This window comes from Cyanistes caeruleus, chromosome 8, assembly GCF_971803275.1.
Source record: "Cyanistes caeruleus chromosome 8, bCyaCae1.hap1.1, whole genome shotgun sequence".
Lineage (NCBI taxonomy): Eukaryota > Metazoa > Chordata > Aves > Passeriformes > Paridae > Cyanistes > Cyanistes caeruleus.
The window spans coordinates 15235721-15256589 of record NC_141708.1 but is presented as its reverse complement, the minus strand read 5'-3'; the positions used below and the strand labels follow the sequence as shown (position 1 = coordinate 15256589).

General features: G+C 36.3%; 1 protein-coding gene across 10 annotated transcripts in view; it reads left to right on the top strand.

The window, feature by feature from the left end:
- DNTT (DNA nucleotidylexotransferase) overlaps positions 1-20869 on the top strand; it is a 154107-nt gene that overhangs the window by 118395 nt on the left and 14843 nt on the right. For all 10 annotated transcript variants that reach the window (XM_086898965.1, XM_086898968.1, XM_086898970.1 and 7 more), the window contains 3 exons: positions 5619-5721; positions 12483-12746; positions 14186-14269. In XM_086898965.1, the coding sequence (XP_086755091.1) occupies positions 5619-5721; positions 12483-12746; positions 14186-14269 (451 nt within the window). The remainder of the gene's footprint in view (positions 1-5618; positions 5722-12482; positions 12747-14185; positions 14270-20869) is intronic.

The following is a 20869-nucleotide window of genomic DNA, read 5'->3' as shown; positions in this document are numbered from 1 at the left end:
CAACAAATCAAACAAAGATCATTGTGCTATATTACAGTATTTTAATTTCTTCAGCTATATGTAACCTTCTGCAACATTTAATTCCTTTTCCATTCCCACACAATCATCACTTCAGCAATTGCATTTGTTCTTCTTAGATGTTTATGCATATTACTCATCTATATTCAAGAAAATCTTCAAATGTCCTCATATATATTTTCAAATCATTTGGGGATGTCTGTCTAGAAGCTGTCCTCCCTCCATTTCCCAAAAGAAGAATGCAGAGAAGATGATGCTTAATTTAACATATAATGAATTCCCATATTTCCTTCAACAAATAAAGGGCTTGTCATTTCATATATCAACTTCCAGCATCTTAGCTAGCATGCAGCTTGCTATACAAATTAATTTCAGCTGGATTGCTTTTAATCTGCAGTCTCTGGAAGGGAGAATTAAATCCTCTGACATTCTGTACAGACTCTCCACATGCTGTCTAAGGCCCACTCCTTCTAGCACAGGTCTGAGATGACTTTCACTGATTTTCCTAGCTTTCTCTGTCAAAACACAACTATATAACAAAATGCTCAGGAAAGAGATGAGTAAAAAAATCTTTCCAGTTTTATGGTGAATATTGGCTATATTCCTGATAGCAATTCCTGATGGACTGATTTTTTCCGTCTTTCCTGATAGAATTTCTCTCCATAGCATATTTAAGGGTTTTTCTTATTCAGTGTATAGGCTGCAAATGTCATAGCTAAAATATTGATTGGCATCTGAATATTATCATAAATGTACTGCTTTAGTAAATACAATCCAGTTTCACCAAACAGATTAGCCTGGAACATTAGCCAACACCCAGTATTTGAGAGTTCATGTTTTCCTCCACGATTATTATTTTTTCACAATTTTGACAAGAATAAAAAGTTCAGTTGCATAGAAAGAAGCTCAAAATACCTATGCCAAATCTATTTATGTTCACCATTATTTGCACCCACTTCATTGTGCTATATTTTTTACTATTAAATGAGTGTATGGTTTGAAGATTTATAATGTAATTAATTATATGCAATTAATTTGCCAAATTCCAGGAACCCCACAACATTTATGCTTCTTTAGTATTAATTATAGTTGATCAGACACTGGAAATAAGCACCTGATAGTTGTTAGTCTACCAGGTTCTTAAATATATATGCTTGACTTTGTGCAAATAATTTATGTTTCTGATCATCTGTGGCCATGTTCTCATGTGTAAAGTTCAGAGTGCTCATGTAAACACTGAAGTATTTAACACACATTGGAATTTGTTCAACACTTTCAATTTTATCATGCCAACAAGGATTTTCTCTGATTAAGGAATAGGTAGTATTTGCTTAGTAAATGTAGTTGTGGCTATGCTGTGACTGTTAAAACACAAAAAAACCCTAAAACCAAACCAAAAATCCCCACAGCAACAACAAATTCAAAAAAATTATTCAGAAATTTTCCTTCTGTGTTTTTTGAGAGATAGAAACACTAGTTCTCCAGCTTGTCTCCAGTCCACATTCTGAGACTGCAGAATAAGTGGGACACAGTAATTGCAGATGGCCTTTCAGAGCAGCAATGGAAAATCTTTTTCTTCTTCTGAATATTAAGTGGAATCTTTCACAAAGAGAGTGAAGTGCCCTTCTTAAGATGGGTTTGAGAACCAGTTGAATTAGACAATATGGCAGCTGTGAAGAAACAGTATTTTAGACTGTTCTGGAATGCATGGTACTACATTGGATTCCTGGTCCAAAATCCTAGTTGCTTTTCCATTTTTATTCCAAAGTCAGGCAAAATATTTGTTATTTAGCTGACAAGGACAGATCTGAGGTAAATTGCTTAACTGGAGAACTGTTTTCACACAGAAGTGAAGTAAGAGATGGAGAAGGATTTGCAAAAACTATTGTAATCTCACTCTGAATGAAGTGTGAATCTCTGAAACCAGAAAAATGTAGTCTGTAAAGCAGGACATCACAGGAACCCATTTCCAAACAGCCTAAGTAACCCAAAGACAAATCCAGTGTAGTGTTTAAGGTTTTAAATTCAGAAGTAATTTTTCTCATCCAATAGTGAAGTTTTGTGAGTAGTAGGGAAATGTCAGTCCATCTTTCCTCAGCTAAAATAATTTTACCAGAATCACCATTGATGTGTCTTACCCATTATGTACTATTCCACTATCTCAAAATATTCTGCACACATGCAACTATTAAATGTCTAATCACACAGGTGTTGCCATTGTAGATTAAGACTATGATTATCATTTGCCATACATTCGTATCTTTAAGCTTTAGTAATAATGATAGTTACATTTGATGACTTGGAATCTAATAACAGCAAGAAAGATAATTCCAACAACTGTAAAAGTAGTTAATTGACTACTAAGAAATATTTACAGGCTTTATGCAAGCTTAGTCAGCCAAGGAATGAACACAATTAATTGTGCACTGCCTTTTATTGTCTTCAGGCTTGAATAAATTATTAGAACAGAAGGTAACCTGCACTTTTATTCTTTAAGGTGCTGGTTTTCTTATAGCTCCAGCCCAGCAAAGATTTAGTTTTAAATTTGAAGAGAAGAAAAAGATATAAGTGTATCTGACTAGGAAATCCAGAACTTGAATATTTTCCTGTTCAAAGCTTCAGAAACCTGAACTCCCCAGCTCTGTTCAGGATTATTTTGTTCCTGGGGTACATCTGTGCTCCTAGTTCACCAGAGCTTCAGCAATTCCAGGTATAAGCAAATAATTTTCCAGGTCCTGCTTTTGCCCAGGTAGAATGCAGAAACTAGACAGATTATCACTGCAATCTCATAGGAGGTCTAGAAAATAGACAAGTTCTGTGCAATTCTCATACATGTTAAGAGGGTGTATATTATTTTTATTAAAATATCATTGCAGCTCTCATTTTAAAAGAAGTACCCACACTTTATATATAAAGCCTTTGTGATTAGAATACATAAACTGTGGTATGCCAGAATCAAATCCTTGCATTTCCCATCATTCATTAGTGTGCTAAAAACACAAGCTCAGATGGGTTTATGCCACCCTGAGATATTAAATGGGAGATCTGTAGATCCAGAGGGAGCATACTGACTAGGATGCCTTTCTAGTGAGGAAAACTCTTAAGACTCTACTCCCTGTGCCAAGCTCTGGCACTGTATTTTCTATTTAACAGCCTGTGAATGACAAATAACTTGGCCCCTTATGTAACTTTATGAGTACCCATGATTTTATGCTTGTATGTGTGCACACACAAATACATATACATATGTTTATGTGAAAAACCCTACTCTGCTGAAATGATTGGCCACCTTCAGCTTCAGTAGAATGATGATCTGAATCCATGTATTCCTTACTGAATCTTTTTGCATGATTTACAAGCTGTGAACAATATATATCATACATCTTTTAATTAACTATATTGCTTTTCTATTTTACAGAAAAGAATATGTTTTTCTAGGCTGAAATACAGTGTTTGGTAAAGAGTGCTAGTGGCAATTGGTAGTCGCTAACAACAATTTCAGCAGAAATTTGTCCATTGTGAATGAGTCAGAAAGGATCTGAAATTTAACTCGGACAAAAACGAATATTGTGTGCTAATATGAGATTTAAACTCTCTAATTTCACCCCAAAAAAGCCTCTGAGAACATTCCAATAAATGCTCTGTCTTGAGAAGTAGAGGGCCAATGAAGCACCTTGGATTTCCTGTGATTTTATGGCTTGATTGATGCAGGATTTTGTAGATGTTGTTAACCTAAAATATGTACATGTTGAGGAAGCACTGGGAATCAGCTCCCAATTCCATCAGCTTCCAATCTCTTCTTTTGATTTCCTTAAAAAATGATTTTAAGCAAATATTCTTATGCCACTTTGCGTCTCTAAGAAAGGAATAGTAAATTCCTTCCCTTTGAAAAAATATTTTGAGTCATGTTAATAAAAAGTGCTATGTAAGAGCTTTGCATTATTATTGTAATTTTAGAGATAATGAATGGCATCCTACAAAATAACTCAATGTTACATGGAATACTTAATATTTTCTAACTTCTAAGTTTGAATTGCTGTTCAGTTTCTAAGCCTAGACTGATGCTTTGTTTGAAACCTCTTTTGAAATAATTTCCACCTGTTTAAGGAATTTTGACTTTGCTGCAGACACAGCACAATAGTTGCATTATAGTGAGTTAGACTGCTTGTCAAACGCAAACCCCAGACTTTCATCTTCTTACAACTTTGTGCTAATGCTGTTCAACTATCTGTCAGTTAGATGGCTTCCTGTCACACAAATGGCAATTGACAAGTCTGCCTATCAGTTCTTTTCCTACAAATTTCCAAGTTTAAGAAACCAGGTTCAGTTTTAGGCATTATTTTAAGAGAATAAATTAATCAATGAAATACAAAATATATATATATATTTTGGGTCACACAGTTTTATTTTCATTGCTTGAATTGCAGTTCACAAGTTCTCTGCTTGACAGAGTGTTGACTGAAACCCTCCTGAGCTATAGCATCACATACCCTTGTGAACATCAGCAGGAGCAGACTTTTCCCATAAACACATGGAAAACATTTGGAGATGTGCTACACTTAAGTGTCACTACTCCAGATTTTGGGCGCTTACTCCACCAACTCCATAAAGAGGAATTATTCTCGTTGCAGAAATATCTCTGCTCATTTCTCCTTAGTCTGGACTGATTGCACTCAGGAAATGTGAATGGAGTTCCTGTTGTAGTACCAAGACCAATACTCAGATGAATTGCACTGTGAGATAAATTTTCATGTGTTCTCAAACATTTTATAATTCTGAAGGGAAACATTCCAATAACATGCTTTTGTCTGTTTTCCAACGGTAGCTACGTCTTAATCAGGTTTAGGTTTAGCATCTCTGGAAAGTAGATGAAAGGCAAGCTGAATGCTTAGACTTAAACTAAAAAAAAACCCAAGAGGTTATCACATAATTTTTCATTAAGAACATTTGCAATTAAATTTTGTGCACATGGATTTAATTAGGAAATTCTTAGTGCATGTAATGAGCAAGCTTTAGTCACGTTATGGATAAACTGTCTTCAAAAAAAATCAATCTTGATCTTTCTAAAAAATTGTTATATTTAAAAGAAATGCAAAGTAGTCAAAGGATTTATATCTGCTGTTAAAAGAAACAATAAAAATGTTCATAGTCACAGTTTTGTACTTTAAAATGTCCATCATAAGCAAAGAAAATCTGGTAGTTTGGCAAGTTTATCTGCTGTTAGTGCACTGGATTCATAATATGTAACATAGTATTTTGATTATGTTTTTTTTTTTTAATCCAAAGATGACTGGAATCTTCCTTTCTGGGACTTAAGGGGAAGAAAGAGAGAGATTTAACATCTGCAAATGGATATCTGTAGTATCTAGTTGAAAAACAGAGGACATAGATCAAAAAGTGGTAAATATTGTTTTATAAAGAACACCAAGAGACTCCATAATAGAAATAAAAGATTCCATTTTGGTTATGCTTTAAGCAACATTGCTATCACTTCATTCTGCAAACTTTTTTTATAATGCAGCAAAAATCCTTTCTTTGAAAACAGAGCAAAATTCAACAGGAATTAAACTCTTAATGTCCTTGTTATTTTTTCATTCTAGGGGTAAGAATATTGGACATGACATAGATTTCTTGATCACCAATCCTGGACCAAGAGAAGATGATGAACTTCTGCATAAAGTTACTGACTTATGGAAGAAGCAGGTATGAACTAAAAAGCACTTGGCCAAGAGACATGTTCTAACTCCTCTGAATTAAGCCTATATACCACTTAAAGAATGTCATGCTCCTTTTTAAAGCTGACTGCAATATTTTGGAGCAGGATATTGCTCTATTTGTTGCTAACTGTGATGATCTAGGTGCATCCTCTAGCTCCAAATACTAAAGCTGAAGGTTATATCAGAAGTGCGCACACCTTGTGTAGTATCTTACCCTAAGAATATGCAGCTAGTCAGAGGTGAGAAATCAAGCTAGGTAGAATTTGAGAGAAAATTGTTATACTTTGGAAAAACTGTCTCTTTTTTTAATTTCTCCTTGAGGTGGGAGTAGGTTTTCCCAGGGGAAGCTGCTCCAGGGAGATACAGCTTTAAGTGTGGTGGATTTGGGTGACCTCATGGTGGTCAGTGAGCAAGTCTGAAACTTAGGCACCTAAGCTCTGGAATTCTGGCTTCCTTTCAGTCCATTAATTAGCAATTTTTCCAGCTTCCACTGAAATACTGAAAAATTGATGTAGTTTTCCATGATTTCTGTGTTTGGAAGATTGCACACATCTTCAAGGTCCTTTCCAACTCAAACTGTTAGATGACTGTCATTTCATGGAGGAATTACTCACCTAAGTGATGGATTTCTGGTTGTTTGGTTGGGCTTTTTTTTTGTTTTGGGTTGTTTGTTTGTTTGTTTTTCTATCCAGCTCTTCAGTTTCCAGCAGCTTTAAAGCTGGAAGTGTCTCAGTTATAACAGGTGCAGGTAGCTAAAATATTCCTGGTCAGGAAAATATACTGTGTTGGGGGAAAAACCCGTTTGTTTTTCTTTTACTTTTCTAGCCAGCTGAGTTATTTTTCAACATTTACTACTAGCACTGTTCAAAGAAATGGAGTACATTTCAACAAGTAAAAGGCCAACACCCTGAGGTGAATCACCAAGTGCCTCACTGCTAAGTCAAGTTAGCTTTCAGTGCAGACAGGCTGCAGAGAATTCTTTTGAATTGGTTCTTGAGCTGCATACTTTAATTAATGTATAATGGGTTAACACACGAAAGATCAAAACATCCAACTACACAAAAGCTTCTGTGACTGTATGAAGTTATCTGTTTCGAGGCGGTCAAAATCCTCTGGCTGGTTTTAATGGAAGGGCTTCAAACATGGTTTTTTTTTCCTGGTAAAATGCAACATTAGCTGAATTCCTCTTCTTCCAGTTGATTTTTGGTCTTTGAAGTGTTAACAGACTATTATTAATTTTTTAGATTTTTCTCATTTCTCTGTGGAAGCTGTATGTGTTGGAGTAGATTGATAGCCGGTACTATTTAGTCAAAAGCAATGAAGCCATGGCAATTAATGAGTGCTGAGGAAATACTCTATTTTTATCATTTTATTATTAATGTATAAGTTCTTTCTTTTATATTCTCTTTACTATGAGAAAAGTTGTTCTTTTCCTTTCTTACACACACTTGAATCCTAGGAAACCATGTATGTATCCTCCCAAAATCATGTTTATTATAGTAGAGCAGAAGGGAAAAGTGACAACAGAGCAAGGCCTGCCCTGAGTGCAGCCTCTCATTCTTTCTTTTCCGCTTACATTACTGAGAAAAATGGCTGAGATCTGAGAAGTCTGACAAGTATTAGAGTTTTTCAGTTCACTTTGAGCTGCTTGCATTAAAAGGAATTGAAAGGAAAGAAACTGAAAATGAATTGTTCTTATTGATTTTCTCGTTAAGGGGGTTATTTGGCAGAAAGGAGTGTGGGCAGAGTATGGAAGGTCAAGGGTGGACAAGAGTTTGATAAAAGGATTAAGGTTCCTCTAAAAATCTCAACATGAAGAACATGTCACAAGCACAATGGCATAGAAACCAAACCCAAAGAAGCTGGGTATAGTTTAAAGTTTGTTAAAATTGTTTCCTGTGTTCTGTTTGTCCTCCAGATTTTTCATGGTTTATACTACTAGTTACACTACCTGTCTACTGTGGCGTTTGTAATGTAGAGGCTTTTACTGGCACTGCTGAAAAACAAGCTGCCAGCAAAATCAAAATGCAAAAAAAGAAAGAGACAATTTATACACCTCCTGCCTTTTTATTATCTTTGATTTCTAAGGGAGAGGGGAGGACAGGAAAAAAACCCAAATAAAGCACTTTTTAACTTTTTGTAGTAGTCTGCTTCACAGCTTGCCACTTTTGTGCTACTGCTTCTAAGCCCAAATTAATCGATGTACATCACAGAGGTCATGATGTTGACTTCCTTTTGACAGCTCTGAGTGAAGGATTCCACAATGTTTAACTTCTAAATTATGGACCACAGCTTTAAATAGTTTAAAGGGCCTTTTTCTTATCTGAAAAGTTTTGTGTTACAAGATCCTTCCATTGAAAGCTGCTGAAAATGAAGTAGCTAAATCAGCACCATCATGCTCTTTGATGCAGCATCACCAGGGATGAACGGGCTGAGGAACAGAGAACACAAAGTCTTCAAAGTAGAGTGGCAAAATGGAAAAGCTGTGATGCAGTACACAGGTTATGGTCTTAATGGTTCCAAAAAGCTTCATAAAGCAAGTAGGAAATTACTTCTGTGGGTTAGAGCTGGAAAGTCTGTGGGCAAACAGGCTCAGCCATCTGTGTCGATGTAGCTTCATTCACATACTGTGAAAAAATGCTTTCATTTTTTGCTGGAAACCTATATAGCTATATTTAGTTGTGTTCCTGTCATATACATACTTTCAACAATGGAAGAGATACTGCTACTACAGGCACTCCTGCACTCTTCGGTTTTCCCCTTTGAATTCATGTAAGTTTGATGTTGCATTTTTCTTTCGGCTTTAGGAAAATGAGTAATGGAGGTGCCTGCCTGTGCTTACCTATTTTAATATATTACTGATCTGATTTAAACTCTAGTATTCACCCTTGATGAGGTGATCAGGAAGGGGATGGTTTGATGTCCCATTAAAGAGGATGGTGAGGAGCAAGTAATATTTCTTCTTTTGCTGGAAACAGATTTTTGGAAACAGGGTTCACAGGAAAGCCACACATTCATTATTAAGTGACAGTGCTGGATTTTGCCAGCAACAAAACCTGTTTCTAAGACAAGACACAGAAATGATTAAGAAGCCAGAGGAAAGAACCTTTTGCTTCAGATAAAAGAGTGCATAAGGATGCAGAGCTCCTTTGTGAACACATTGTCTCAGCTATCTTTGCAATTCATTATGATTTTTTTTTGTTTCATTCTGACATAGATGAGGAAATTCTTACCTAAAATAGGTTATTGCAAGGTGGTTAGGGCCCTGAACGTGAGAGATCTTGACTTAAATTTCTTTAGAGAGAGTATAGGGCTGAATCTGATTATCTTGCTTGCCAGGTTATTGTATAAAGTAGGCAGAAGTGTTCCATTTCCTGCTATGTTCCACATGAAGATCCAGGCAATAGTGGCTTTTCTTAAGACGTGTAATCTTTCTGGGGTGTGTGGTACAGCTGTATGTGGGTGAGTAGGTACCTGTAAGTCCCTGTCTGTCTCTTTATGTTGTTCAGCAGTGCAAAGCCCATGGCATAGAGCAGTAAACACCTTCATTCATGGATTCCAGTGCTGAGCTGTCCATTGCTGTCAAAGCCAGGCTGCCCCAGAAATGAATCTTTCCAACACACAGGGCACTTCAAGATGAAAAAGGGACCGAAGCAGCTGCATGATTATGCAGCAGCTGCCGAGTTTTGCATTGCTGATCAAACCTTTGATGCCATTTTCTAATGATTTCTTATCCTACAAGGCCTGACTTCTCCCAGGCATCAGTTCCTTTAGTTCTTCCTTTATTTATTCTTCTATTCCTTTATTCCTATTTAGCTTTATAGAATTCCATCTGTCTCATCTAGGTTGAGATTTTTCCAAATTAGCATACTACATCCTATTTTGGGTTAGATATAGGAATTTCACTGAAAAAAAAAAAAAAAAAGAAATCCAATTTCACTTTATTAAACTATCTCAGAAGCAAATTTAGAGCAACAACATATACATTTCAGAAGAATATATTGGACTACATTTTCAGATGATATAAAATGATCCTACTTGACTTTAATAGAATTAATCCAGCTAGCAACAATTACGAATAATGACAGCATGTAATACTAAAGATACAGAATAGGATTCCATTTAATTAAAAATAACTGAGAATGCTAGTGACCATATTTGATGGGTTTTCCAGTGATTGATTTAATATTTTTCTAAGAAGTCATACTTTTCCTCAGTTTGAACATGGATTTACTCCAATATCAATGCTATTGATGTGCCAGCACTCAGCATATTTAAGTAAAAGTGTGCAGCCATTCTAAAAATGGAAAATTGTTGAGGGTCTTAACATAACTGTCGTAAAAATGCATTTAGTTTTGATGGTGTTGTAAATTTGAGAAATTAAAACGCCCACTTTAAAAGTTGATTGTGTAAACAAGACCTACAGCACTTTATGATGGTGTATAGATCAATCTGAAATGTGCAAAGAACTGCAGATTCCCTGGCACGGAGTAATGAGAAGGCTGCAGCTAGCAGTGGCCAGAACTTCACACAATCTTCACAGCTGACTGCCCCTTCAGGCAATGCTTTTTCCAAATGTGCCTAAGTGCCATTTCACCTTTACTTCATGGAGTGATGGTGACGTCTAATTATACTAGGTTATTTGGAAACACTGTCCCAATGTATATGACCTAGGCTTTGGCTCCTATTTAATGGTGATACCCTGACTTCTGGTATATACTATGAAGTGTCCCAAATGTCCAAGAGCAAAAAGAAAAATGAAACAAAAGATGAGAAAGTACTGTTAAGTAGCTAACAGATTTTTATAGAAAATGAGAAGAATATTGCTGCTTAATCGAATTGTGAAGTCATCACGTTAATGGTCAATGATTCATGATATTAAGATTATTTTTATTAGCATTAAAAGCAACAAAATTAACCTGAAGAGAGGATAGTTTCATCAAAAAAGAGCAGGAAAATAAGCAGTTATGCATTAACATTCAACAGCTGTTTTGAGTCTATATTTGGAAAGAGCAAGCATCAGTGCCTCGTGACATTGGGGTAAAATTAAGAAAAAATTGCTGTTTTAAAGATAGATGTTACAGAGCACCTGCTAAATTTAAGCATTTTAAAATCAGCAGACATGGAAACTAGTTATCCAAGATAAAAAGCTATATAAGGAGTTTTCTCATATCAGTATAAATCTTCATAATCAGGAAAAATTCCTAACAAGTGAAAGAATGACAATTCAAATAAAATAGTTATCATTGAAAAGGATGACTCATTGACCCACTAAAAAGCCTGTAACTGATTTCCAGTAAAATAATGGGATTGTTAATTTGGAACTATCATCAACAAAAAGCTGGAGGCTAAAAATGTAATAATACCTATCAGAGTCTCTTCATGGAAATCATATCTTATTATGCTTTTTTTTTTTTTTTTTCACCAGAATTATAGCTCTGAGTGATAAAAGTAGTTTTATTACTATATAGTAATATATAGTAATATATATACATATATATATATACATGGTAATGTATCTATATGTATACTTAATACTCAAGGCATTTAAGATATTGTCATGTAAAGTTGCCTCATCTGCACTAAATAAAAGGAATAATCAAAATCTGTTTTTTAATACTGAGGTATTTTTCCAAAAATCAGTTCATTGTCGCCTGGGACATTAAGTGGTCTTATCTGGAGACTATTTGTCCTGGTTTTGGCCCAGATCAGAGGGAAGGGGCATGACCAGACCCTAACGTTATTCCGTACCGCTTTCTTTCATTGCCAGGAATGGGGGAAAGGGACTTCCTCTCTTCCTAGAAGAAGAATGTTCCTTCCAATGGGAGAAAGTGTGGTAGTTGAAATGGTCTTGTAATTTACATGTGAATCTCTTCTCTGTCTTATACATTTTGTTATTAATATTGCTGCTGTTACTGTTTGTTTTCTTACCTCGTTGCTGTTTCCAGGAAATTGTTCTTGGCCCATGATCTTGGCCCCCCCTTTTGTGTTTTCAGCTGGGGGTGGGGAGGAAGGGGAAGCAAGAGGAGTGGTTTTAGCCTGGCTACTAAATGGGACAATAGCATTCCTAAACTACAACACCATTGTAGTTAACAATTGACAGCCATCAAATAAGTCCACTTCTAGACTCAGTTTAACATCACAATTTTAAAAAGCCCCTAACCTAGAGGAAGGAGAATGCATAAACATTTGAGTGATTTCAAAGCAGAAACAATAATTGATCCAAGGATCTAAAGGAATGGGCATTCCCTCTGAACAAAAAAACATGGTCAGGGATCTTCTGTGTTTCTGGAGACTCCAGACCTTGCCACAAGGAAATCTCTTGCAACAGGTACAGTCCAAATGGAATATTCCACTTTGGAATCTGTCAGCAAGACTGTGCACTGGACTAATAATTTTTTTCTAGATGTCTGCCACATGGGAACACATCAATCCTTACTTAGAAATTTCTGATGATGTTAACTAGAAAAAGGCTTAAGAGAAAAGGAGGGAGAAGAATTGCAAATACTCTTTAGTACAGGGCAGGGCCTCACTACTGTCAGGTATCCACCAGTGCAGATTTCCCTCAAATGTTTTTTCAAAATCTAAAGCTGTTTCATGTCTCTCCTTAGCCCAGATTTGGCCTGGCACAGTTCCTTGTTTACTGAAATTACATTTCACATGAGTTTTTAAGACAGCTATCTAGAAACTCTGGAATGACAGTAAAACCAGTTCAGCAATTCCATGTGAACTATATCTTCTCTTTAGGGCTTACTCCTTTATTGTGATATCATTGAATCAACATTTGTAAAGGAGCAGCTGCCAAGCAGACAAGTTGATGCCATGGATCATTTTCAGAAGTGTTTTGCAATTTTAAAATTATATCAGCCAAGAGTAGACAACAGCACTTGCAACACATCAGGAAAATTGGAAACGGCAGAAGTCAAAGACTGGAAGGCAATCCGTGTGGATCTGGTCATAACCCCCTTTGAACAATACGCATATGCTCTGTTAGGCTGGACAGGCTCCAGGGTAAGTGACCACAATAGGATATGTTTTCTAAGCATTGCAAACTCATTTTTGTTGTTGCAGGACTATTCAGAGTTCATGGATTTTTAAAAAAAACCTATTCCTGATGTCCACACATCACATTTCATGCTGTCATCCACCCCCGATCATGGGTTGGAGCTGATGAATTCATCACTAACATTTATGGACGTCTCTCTAGGAGAGTTCAGACCTATTCTCCTTGAAGCTTAGTGTTTAGGTTTATGAACTGGAGAGCAAGGTTTTTGGTCAGTTGTGTTGTCTTTTTACATCATGATTCTGTTAAGAAGCAGTTTAAATGGTTACTGAGTAGAGAGATAATTTGGAAAGTGTCACATAATTTTACAGGAAATTAAACATTTGAGGAAGAGATGTTCTGAATTGGAACTTAATTTGTTTTGTAGGAAATTGAAAATGATTTGACATCTTTCTTTTTGGATTAGATAAAATATTTTGTTTCAATTGCATTTTAATTGACTCTTTTAAATTGTAAAAAACTGGAAAAAATTTAAAATTAGACATTAGTTTTGGACTAGAATAAAATATATTTTGATTTATGTTTTAATAAGAAAACTTTAAATGATGGCTATTTTCACAATAGACACTAGTTAGCTGGCATAATAGTAAAAAGTACAGTATTTTCAAAACAAAAATTTCTACCTAATGCAAACTCTAAACTCAAATGATTAATCTCTGCAGACAGAATTATTTTTCTATCTGTTCTACATGCTTGCCTTCTGATGTTCATTTTTTCGGGAGTGTTTACATGGTACAATGGAGATCTCCTGAGCCTGCTCTGAATTATCTTTTTGATGTGCTGGAAGCAGTACTGGTGCCTTGCCAACCTGTTCTGCTCAGGTTAATTGGAACCAGGATGGTTTAGACCAGGCAAAATGTTGAAATTGATGTGCTCTCCTGCAGAGCTTATGAGTTACTTCAGTCCCTCTTTTGAGATAACAAAATGTATTTATTTGGACTTTGGATTAAGTTCTGCAGACTTTGAGGTCCTTCCTTATCCTGTAAGTGTGTGGCAACTTAAAAGCCCTTCTCTCAACTCCGTAGATTGGTGTCTACACTAAAAACACACAGTGTGAGGCCCTTTGGATGAGTAGGCAATGACTTAATTTTTCTCTGCCTCACTGAGCTCCTGCTCCCTGTTGAGCTAATTCACCTGCAGACTGTGGGAGCCCATCACAGGTTTACCTTCTTACACAGTGCCCAGCTGCTCTCACAGTAACTGACTGAAATGATGGGCGATTCCCTATCAAAACATTTCCTTTCAGATGATTGATTTTATCAGACTATATTCCTTTAATAGAGGTAATTTTTACTCCTTAGTTTATTATTTGGTTTGGTGTTAAAAGGTGCAAAGGATAAAAACGATGGTTTGTGCATATGTTTGATATTCGCTATATCTTTGACAGCAATTTGGACGTGATTTGCGGAGGTATGCGGCACATGAAAGGAAGATGATATTGGATAACCATGCATTATATGACAGGAGAAAGGTACTGTTTGTTCTCAGAAATAAAGCTAAGGCGTTTTTATTTCTGAGTGTGCATTTCCAGTTAATTTTTTATACTCAAGTATATAGAATATTTTAGCTTGTTTATCTGTTTGGTGGTAAAACAGTTCCACCTTCACATATTCCTTCACTGGAACTGCCTGATTAAATCTGAACAAGTCTGGAAATCCTTATTTTTTAATTTTTTTTTTCAAGTGTGAGGTAATTCCTGAAATATAACAAGAAATACAGATTAGACATTTGTGTTTGATGGGATCTGTGAGTGTTTGACAAAGGTGCTTCACTGTCCCATTTCTGTGTCCTCGGCACACTTCCAGCTCGTACTGGTCTGACATTGCAAAGGAAGAGGGGATATTGAGGCTCAGTTAGAAGGCTTGAGGAAGTTTTTTGCAGGGTATGACACTAAGTAGGGATTAGGGATCATCCTGCTTTTAAAGGACTGCATTCAGAAGTCTGTGTGGAATTCTGTTTAGTCAGGCTTGGCAGCCTGGGGAGTAATTGGTATAATTTCTGGTACAAAGGCTCTTGGCTGCACTCATACTGATCTCTGCATTTATCTGGCTTAATGTCTGTATTTGTATTAGGCCATTTAAATAATAAGCAAAAATCAATACTCAAGATGCTTATTGATGTCATTATAGGGAAAGGCAAAAGTACCATGTCAAGATTTTACATTAATCTTTCCTATATATTCCTTATAGAATGGAGACTGCTTTTAGCAACCCTACTTACATGCTGTATTGTCTCATTGTTCTTTCTAAGATGCAGGAGTGATCTAAGCCATGACTCATTTCAGCTGTCTCCATATGTGCTTGTCAGGTCCAGATGCTGCTATGGCATCCTCAGTTCACATGGAAACCTGGGGAAATTATTGGGCTAATTATCCATTTAGTCAGATATCCTGTCGCCAGCAATTGTCAATACTAGATGCTTCAGAAGAAAACATAAAATCAATAGAAGATAAATATGCTATCATGTGTCTAAGGAAAATGTTTCTTCACAGACTCAGGGATTATGCCAGTGTATTTCTTCCTGTCTTTTATACTTTGAAAGTATTCAAAATATGAACTCTTTTCCTCAACATAATATGGTTGCTGTTATTATCTGCAAGTTAATATGTGCTCTGTTCAATAGATCTTTTGGGTGTAACAGAAAATGGCACTAGGGAAAACCAAAGCATTTATGGAATGTTGTTTTCCGTAGGCAGCAAAATTTGCTTGCTTGGTGTATGAGTATGTATCATTATATCTGCTGCTTTTACTCAGAGCCTTGAGGATGCAAATGGGCAGGGATGCAAAATGGACACTGTTCTTTCATGAACAACATGAATCAGTTTTCTTGATTATGTTTAGGCTTTATAACTGACATACCATTAAAATCTTCCTGGGGAAAAAAAAAGTGAGTTTCCGTGTGTTTTTGACTGGATTAGTCAGGATGATTCACAGATAAATGATGAGTTTATTTTCACAGTGTCCTCTGGGAAGAAAGATGTTCTTGTCAGCCCAAATTTTCAAGTAAAGAGCTGAGGCAGAGAAAGATTTAAGGTCTTAAACATCCATTGATTTCCAAGGCCCTGCATTTGCACTGTCTGGCATTTTTTTCTCCTGTTGAGTATCTGCCTTAGAAATTTGAAAAATACAAAGAATGCGCATACCTGTATTGTGGTTCCCCAAACTCTCAGCTGTAACTGTAACTTCATCTCCAGACCTTCTACATGTCTGAGTCTCAACTTCCATTTCCTCAGTTCCTCAGCTGTACAGCCCAAAAGAAATGAACCTAAAGAGAGGGCTGAGAAGCAAACCAGAAAATTTTCCTTATTCCTTTTCATGAGGCAGGGGTTCTTAAAAAGGCAAAGAAGAAGAACCAGCAAACCAAAAACCAAACTGAATGAAACCCAAAACACCCAGACCAAATCTCCAGGGAAAATTTCAACTGCTTTGGCCACTAAGTCCTTAATCTATGGTTTCCATATATCAAATTAGGCACATGACTGAGTCAGCTGTCCCTTTCAGGGAGGGACTTTGCATTCAAATGTCTACCTGCCATCACCCCCTTGTCCCACAATATCTAGGTCTGCCGTTTCTCATTTAATCCCAAACACAGCTAGTTTGCTTCCAAATTTTGCTTTTTGCTGTAAACCACAGATGCACTGCAGATTTCAAACACAAGAAGTTGTGTTAATATGTTGACACAGCAGAATGCTGTTCTTGTTTCTGCTGTGGTCTCAGAAATAGCTAAATTACGTTAGCTGACTTTTTTCACAAAGAAAGAAACTTCTAAGGCAGATATGCAATATGAAATATTTCTGACCAGGCAGCACTGAATTGATAATCTGCTTAACACAGGTTCTTTTTTCAAGTAGTGTTATTCTAACAAGAAGCAGGGAGATGACTCTCTGGCAAATATACTAATATTTATAACCTAATGTGTTAAATTAAAATATATTTCAAAATTATTTTTAATTTTAAAATTTTTTATTTACTCCCACAAATGACAGCTTGAAAAAAAGCCTTCCATACTGCCACCCAGTGTGTAATAAGATCAGAAATGTGCAGAATACAGCAATGATGTCTGCTTGTGAAATCTGATGGCCCATAGTGGAAGAGGAGAAGTTTGCAGTAAGTTGTGTGACTGCCAAGTTTGATTCATTTTTAGGGTCATCAGAGTTGTAAGCTTAAAATAAGTGATAAAAATAATTTGTAATTTTATACAAGGGAACATATGCCCAAATTGTAAAATGTTTAAGTTGGTTTGTTGGTTATTTTTTACATTAAACTATGAAGAGCAGAGAATCTACTTTATTGCAATCCTAGTGCTTTTCTTTTAAAATTATTTGACTCGTAGGAAACAATAAAACATGGATATTTTATCTGTACTGGCTCATAAAATTGGATTTTTGAACATAAAATTGGAAATTGAACACTTATTTCATAAGTATACTTCTCTTTGTGAGAGGAAATCTTCCTTAAAGTTAAAAAAAAAATAAATCAGGAAGCAGGTATTCCTTGTGCAAGCTGCTCAAGATCCCTCAACACAACCTTAATTAAGGTTAATTAGGCACCATATGTGGAAACTGAAACACATATTTTCCATATTTCTCTCCTTGTCTGATGAAGAGAGGTTATCTTACAGCACTGGCTCTGTCCAGGCAGAGAAATCTTCACACACAACTCTAACAGTCACTGGGGTATTGACTGGGGTAGAATTTGGGAGCCAGACCAAATCCTTTTTGCTTCATTCTTTTTATTTTATTAGTCTGTGGGTACAGCAAAAGGGATAAGAAGATCAGGTAGAGTCAAACTATTTCTTGATCCTGCTGAAGATCAAGTCCTTTCCTTAAAAACCACTTGCCTGTCATCATTTAAAATTTTTCAAGTCATTATAAGAAGTTAATAAACCATGCTCTAGCAAATATTATTTGCTCTTATTTAATTTCTGTTTGGTGGAATGTAAGTGTGCTTGTAAGAGAATGTCATTCGTTACAAAAGAAAACAATTTTCTGATTTGCTCTACATTTCAATGTATAATTCAGTATACTTTATTCTTCTATATTAATATTTATCAGCCCTTTGGCACAGATGCTTGCACTGTGGCCCACTGCTTGAAACGTGATGTGTGTCACAGAATCCCAGATTCCAGCGTTCAAAGGGTTGCAGCAGGAGAGAGTCCTGCTTACTTTAATGTATTTCCAAAGGGATTCTGCCAGGAATCGGGAGCATTAACGCAGCAGTTAGGAATCAATTACATAGCTTTGCAGATGGGAACAAAAGGAAGAGAAATTTTCTCCAGGGACTCGTTACAAAGTTACACTGTGAAATTATTCCTCAGCCTTGATTTATTTTTTTTTTCTTTCTAGTATGAATCTTTTTCATTTATTTGTTGGTTGTGGAAGACAGTGTGCGATTATCAAACTAATGATTTTTTCAGTTCTGTAATAGAACTGAAGATCTTCCTTTCATAGGAAAATTGTGGCCAAAAAAATTTTAAATTTGTGACCAATCATCTGTCAACCTCTTTTAAGTGAAAAGATGAGTGTATGTTCAAATCCATGTGACTGTAGAACTGTGTGCTAAAGGTATGGAAATCAGCACTTGTATATACCAACCTGAGGTATGTAGTTCCTGTGATTTACACCAGCTGGAGGTCAAACCTTTCTATGATCCCCACTCTTACAGAATGGAGTTCATTGATCAGTGGCGAGGAAGAAAGGGAAGATGTACATTCCCCATGCCCTATGGTTTTATTGCTCTACAAATGGCATGACATTTTTATGAATAGGCAAATAAAATTCTCATTGTAAAAATTTCCCTATTCATGAATGAACACGCTTTCTAATAAAAATAGAAATGGTTTTGCAAAAAAAAAATAAAAAAAATTTATTTTTTCTCTATGAAGCATAAGTAAGATCAGCTGAACAGCAGGCTCTTCCATAGGAAAATTAAGGTACTTAGTCTGTAAATCAGGGCATCAGTGGTTGTTTTGACACTCTGTGTTGGGTTAGGGGGCAATTATTCCTTAACCCACAATAAAACAATTTTGTGTACAATGTGCATTGTCTCTGGACAGTGGTGTGCCTACTAGGACATTGTTGAAAAGTTTTGACAACATCCAGACAGCTTTTTACCTGGGTGAAATGGAGAGAAATCTAGTGGATCTAACTAAAGAAGATATAGCTCCTGTCTGTTTTATTTTTAAATGTCTGTCTTTTAGACCAGCAATAATCATATGTTTATAGGAAAATGCAAGAAATATGTGATTTACTTTCTCTTAATGTTTTATTATCTTGAAAGTAATTTTTAAAGTGGCTGGCAAACCACAGGATTTTTATTCTTAAAGGAGCTGTCCTTGTGGAATGAATGCCCTTTTTCCATATCAGCAACCCAGAATAAGATTCTGGAGCTGCAGAGGTTGTTGGTGGCTTTACCAACTGTGGTGCTGTTAGCTGGAGTAGAATATCTTCCCATGCAGAATGGCCCTGTGGAGAGCATCTGAAGCTGGACTCTGATACTGGATTTTTGCACTGTCTGCTAGAATGACAAGGTTGCAGGCAGCCAAAGGGTGACATACTAGGTCAGATGTGACATCAGAGAACACAGTCAACTTTCAGGCTGTCATGTTCTCTATTCTCTGAATGTTTTCTGATCCCTCTTGTAATCCTAATTTGACTTGTGAAAAGGCAGCAGGAGAAAGAATTTAGCATTTGACATTTAGCATGAAGGGATGATTGTGTGAGCTTAAGTGTCTACACATTGTTGTGACAGGCTATGGAAGGAGGATGGGCCAGAGGTTTGACTTTTAGCTTGCAGCTTGTCTCACTCTGTAGCCAAATTTTCTCTGTAGTTTTAAGCAGGTCATTTAGCCTTCCTTGGTCTCACTTCCCAGCAGTAAAACCTAGCTCCCATGATGGAAATGTGCAGTAATGGTAAGTAGTTAACCACTGAAGAAAAAGCTATTGCAGTTTAATGAAGAATTTTGATCATCCAGTGTTTTGTCTTTCTCTATAACTAGAAGTGAGAACAAAGGTTTAATGCAGAATTTTGATTATTCAAAATTTGCTTGGTCACTTAGAGGGAAAGTCAAAATGTTGGCACTTTCTGCTAAAGGAATTTCTTTCTAAATCCTGGCTTTGTAAACAATTCATGGATCAGACTGTTCCAAAGCTCCAAAGCTCACACAGCTCTTGGGGCTGCAGGCTCTGAGGCATTTGCTTGGGTGGCTGCTCCAGGAGCGAATGAGCTCTGGAGACCCTGGCTCTGAAGTACTTAAAATGGTTTATTTGAACTCAGGCTCCCAGTAGCCTGTCAGGCAGGTTATCGAGAAGATGTGCAAGCTGGCAGGAGCTCAAATAGGCTTAGATGTTTTTTTAAGTGCCTGTTAAACTAGATGCTATTGGTTTGTGATATTTTTTCAGGGCAGTATTATGATAATTACATCATTTTCATGGAACACCCAGGATAAATGAGTAGGAAAATTCCAACAAAGTAAAATTCATTAGTGAGTTGCTGATTAGATCTGTTCAAAAGGCAATGTGATTTTTTTTTGTGTGTGACTATACATGTGTTAGGTAGAAATACTGTTACCTAGAACTCTCTCTTGTCTGGGAATCCTGGGAAGTTACATTCTAGTGATTTTCAGCCAGCCAAATCCGTATACCATCTTTCTCAGTACAGCTTGCTGTGAGGATATCTCAAACTTAATTAAAGAAGATGCTTTTGAAAGATTTACTGTTCTGTGCAAAACCCAGCCCTACCACTTATACTGTGGATGAATATAACTTTTTAAAATGCAGGATTTATCAGCCTTTTTCACTATTGTTTCCTAAATAAACTTCCTTATCTGAATTAATTAAAAATTAGCACCGTTTCCAAATACTTCAGAATCCATAGGAAAATAAACATATTTTTGTTTGTTTTTACATTTTGGTAACAATTTGGAAACTGTCCCTTGGAGTTACAGTAAGGAATGAGGTTTAAAACTTCCTTACTGTATGAAACAGTTTCAGCTGCAGTGGGGTTCTCTATTGCTCTTTCCTTTCATTCAGAGTATATTTATTTTTCTTGATGCTGTGTGCTGTTCAGCAGCT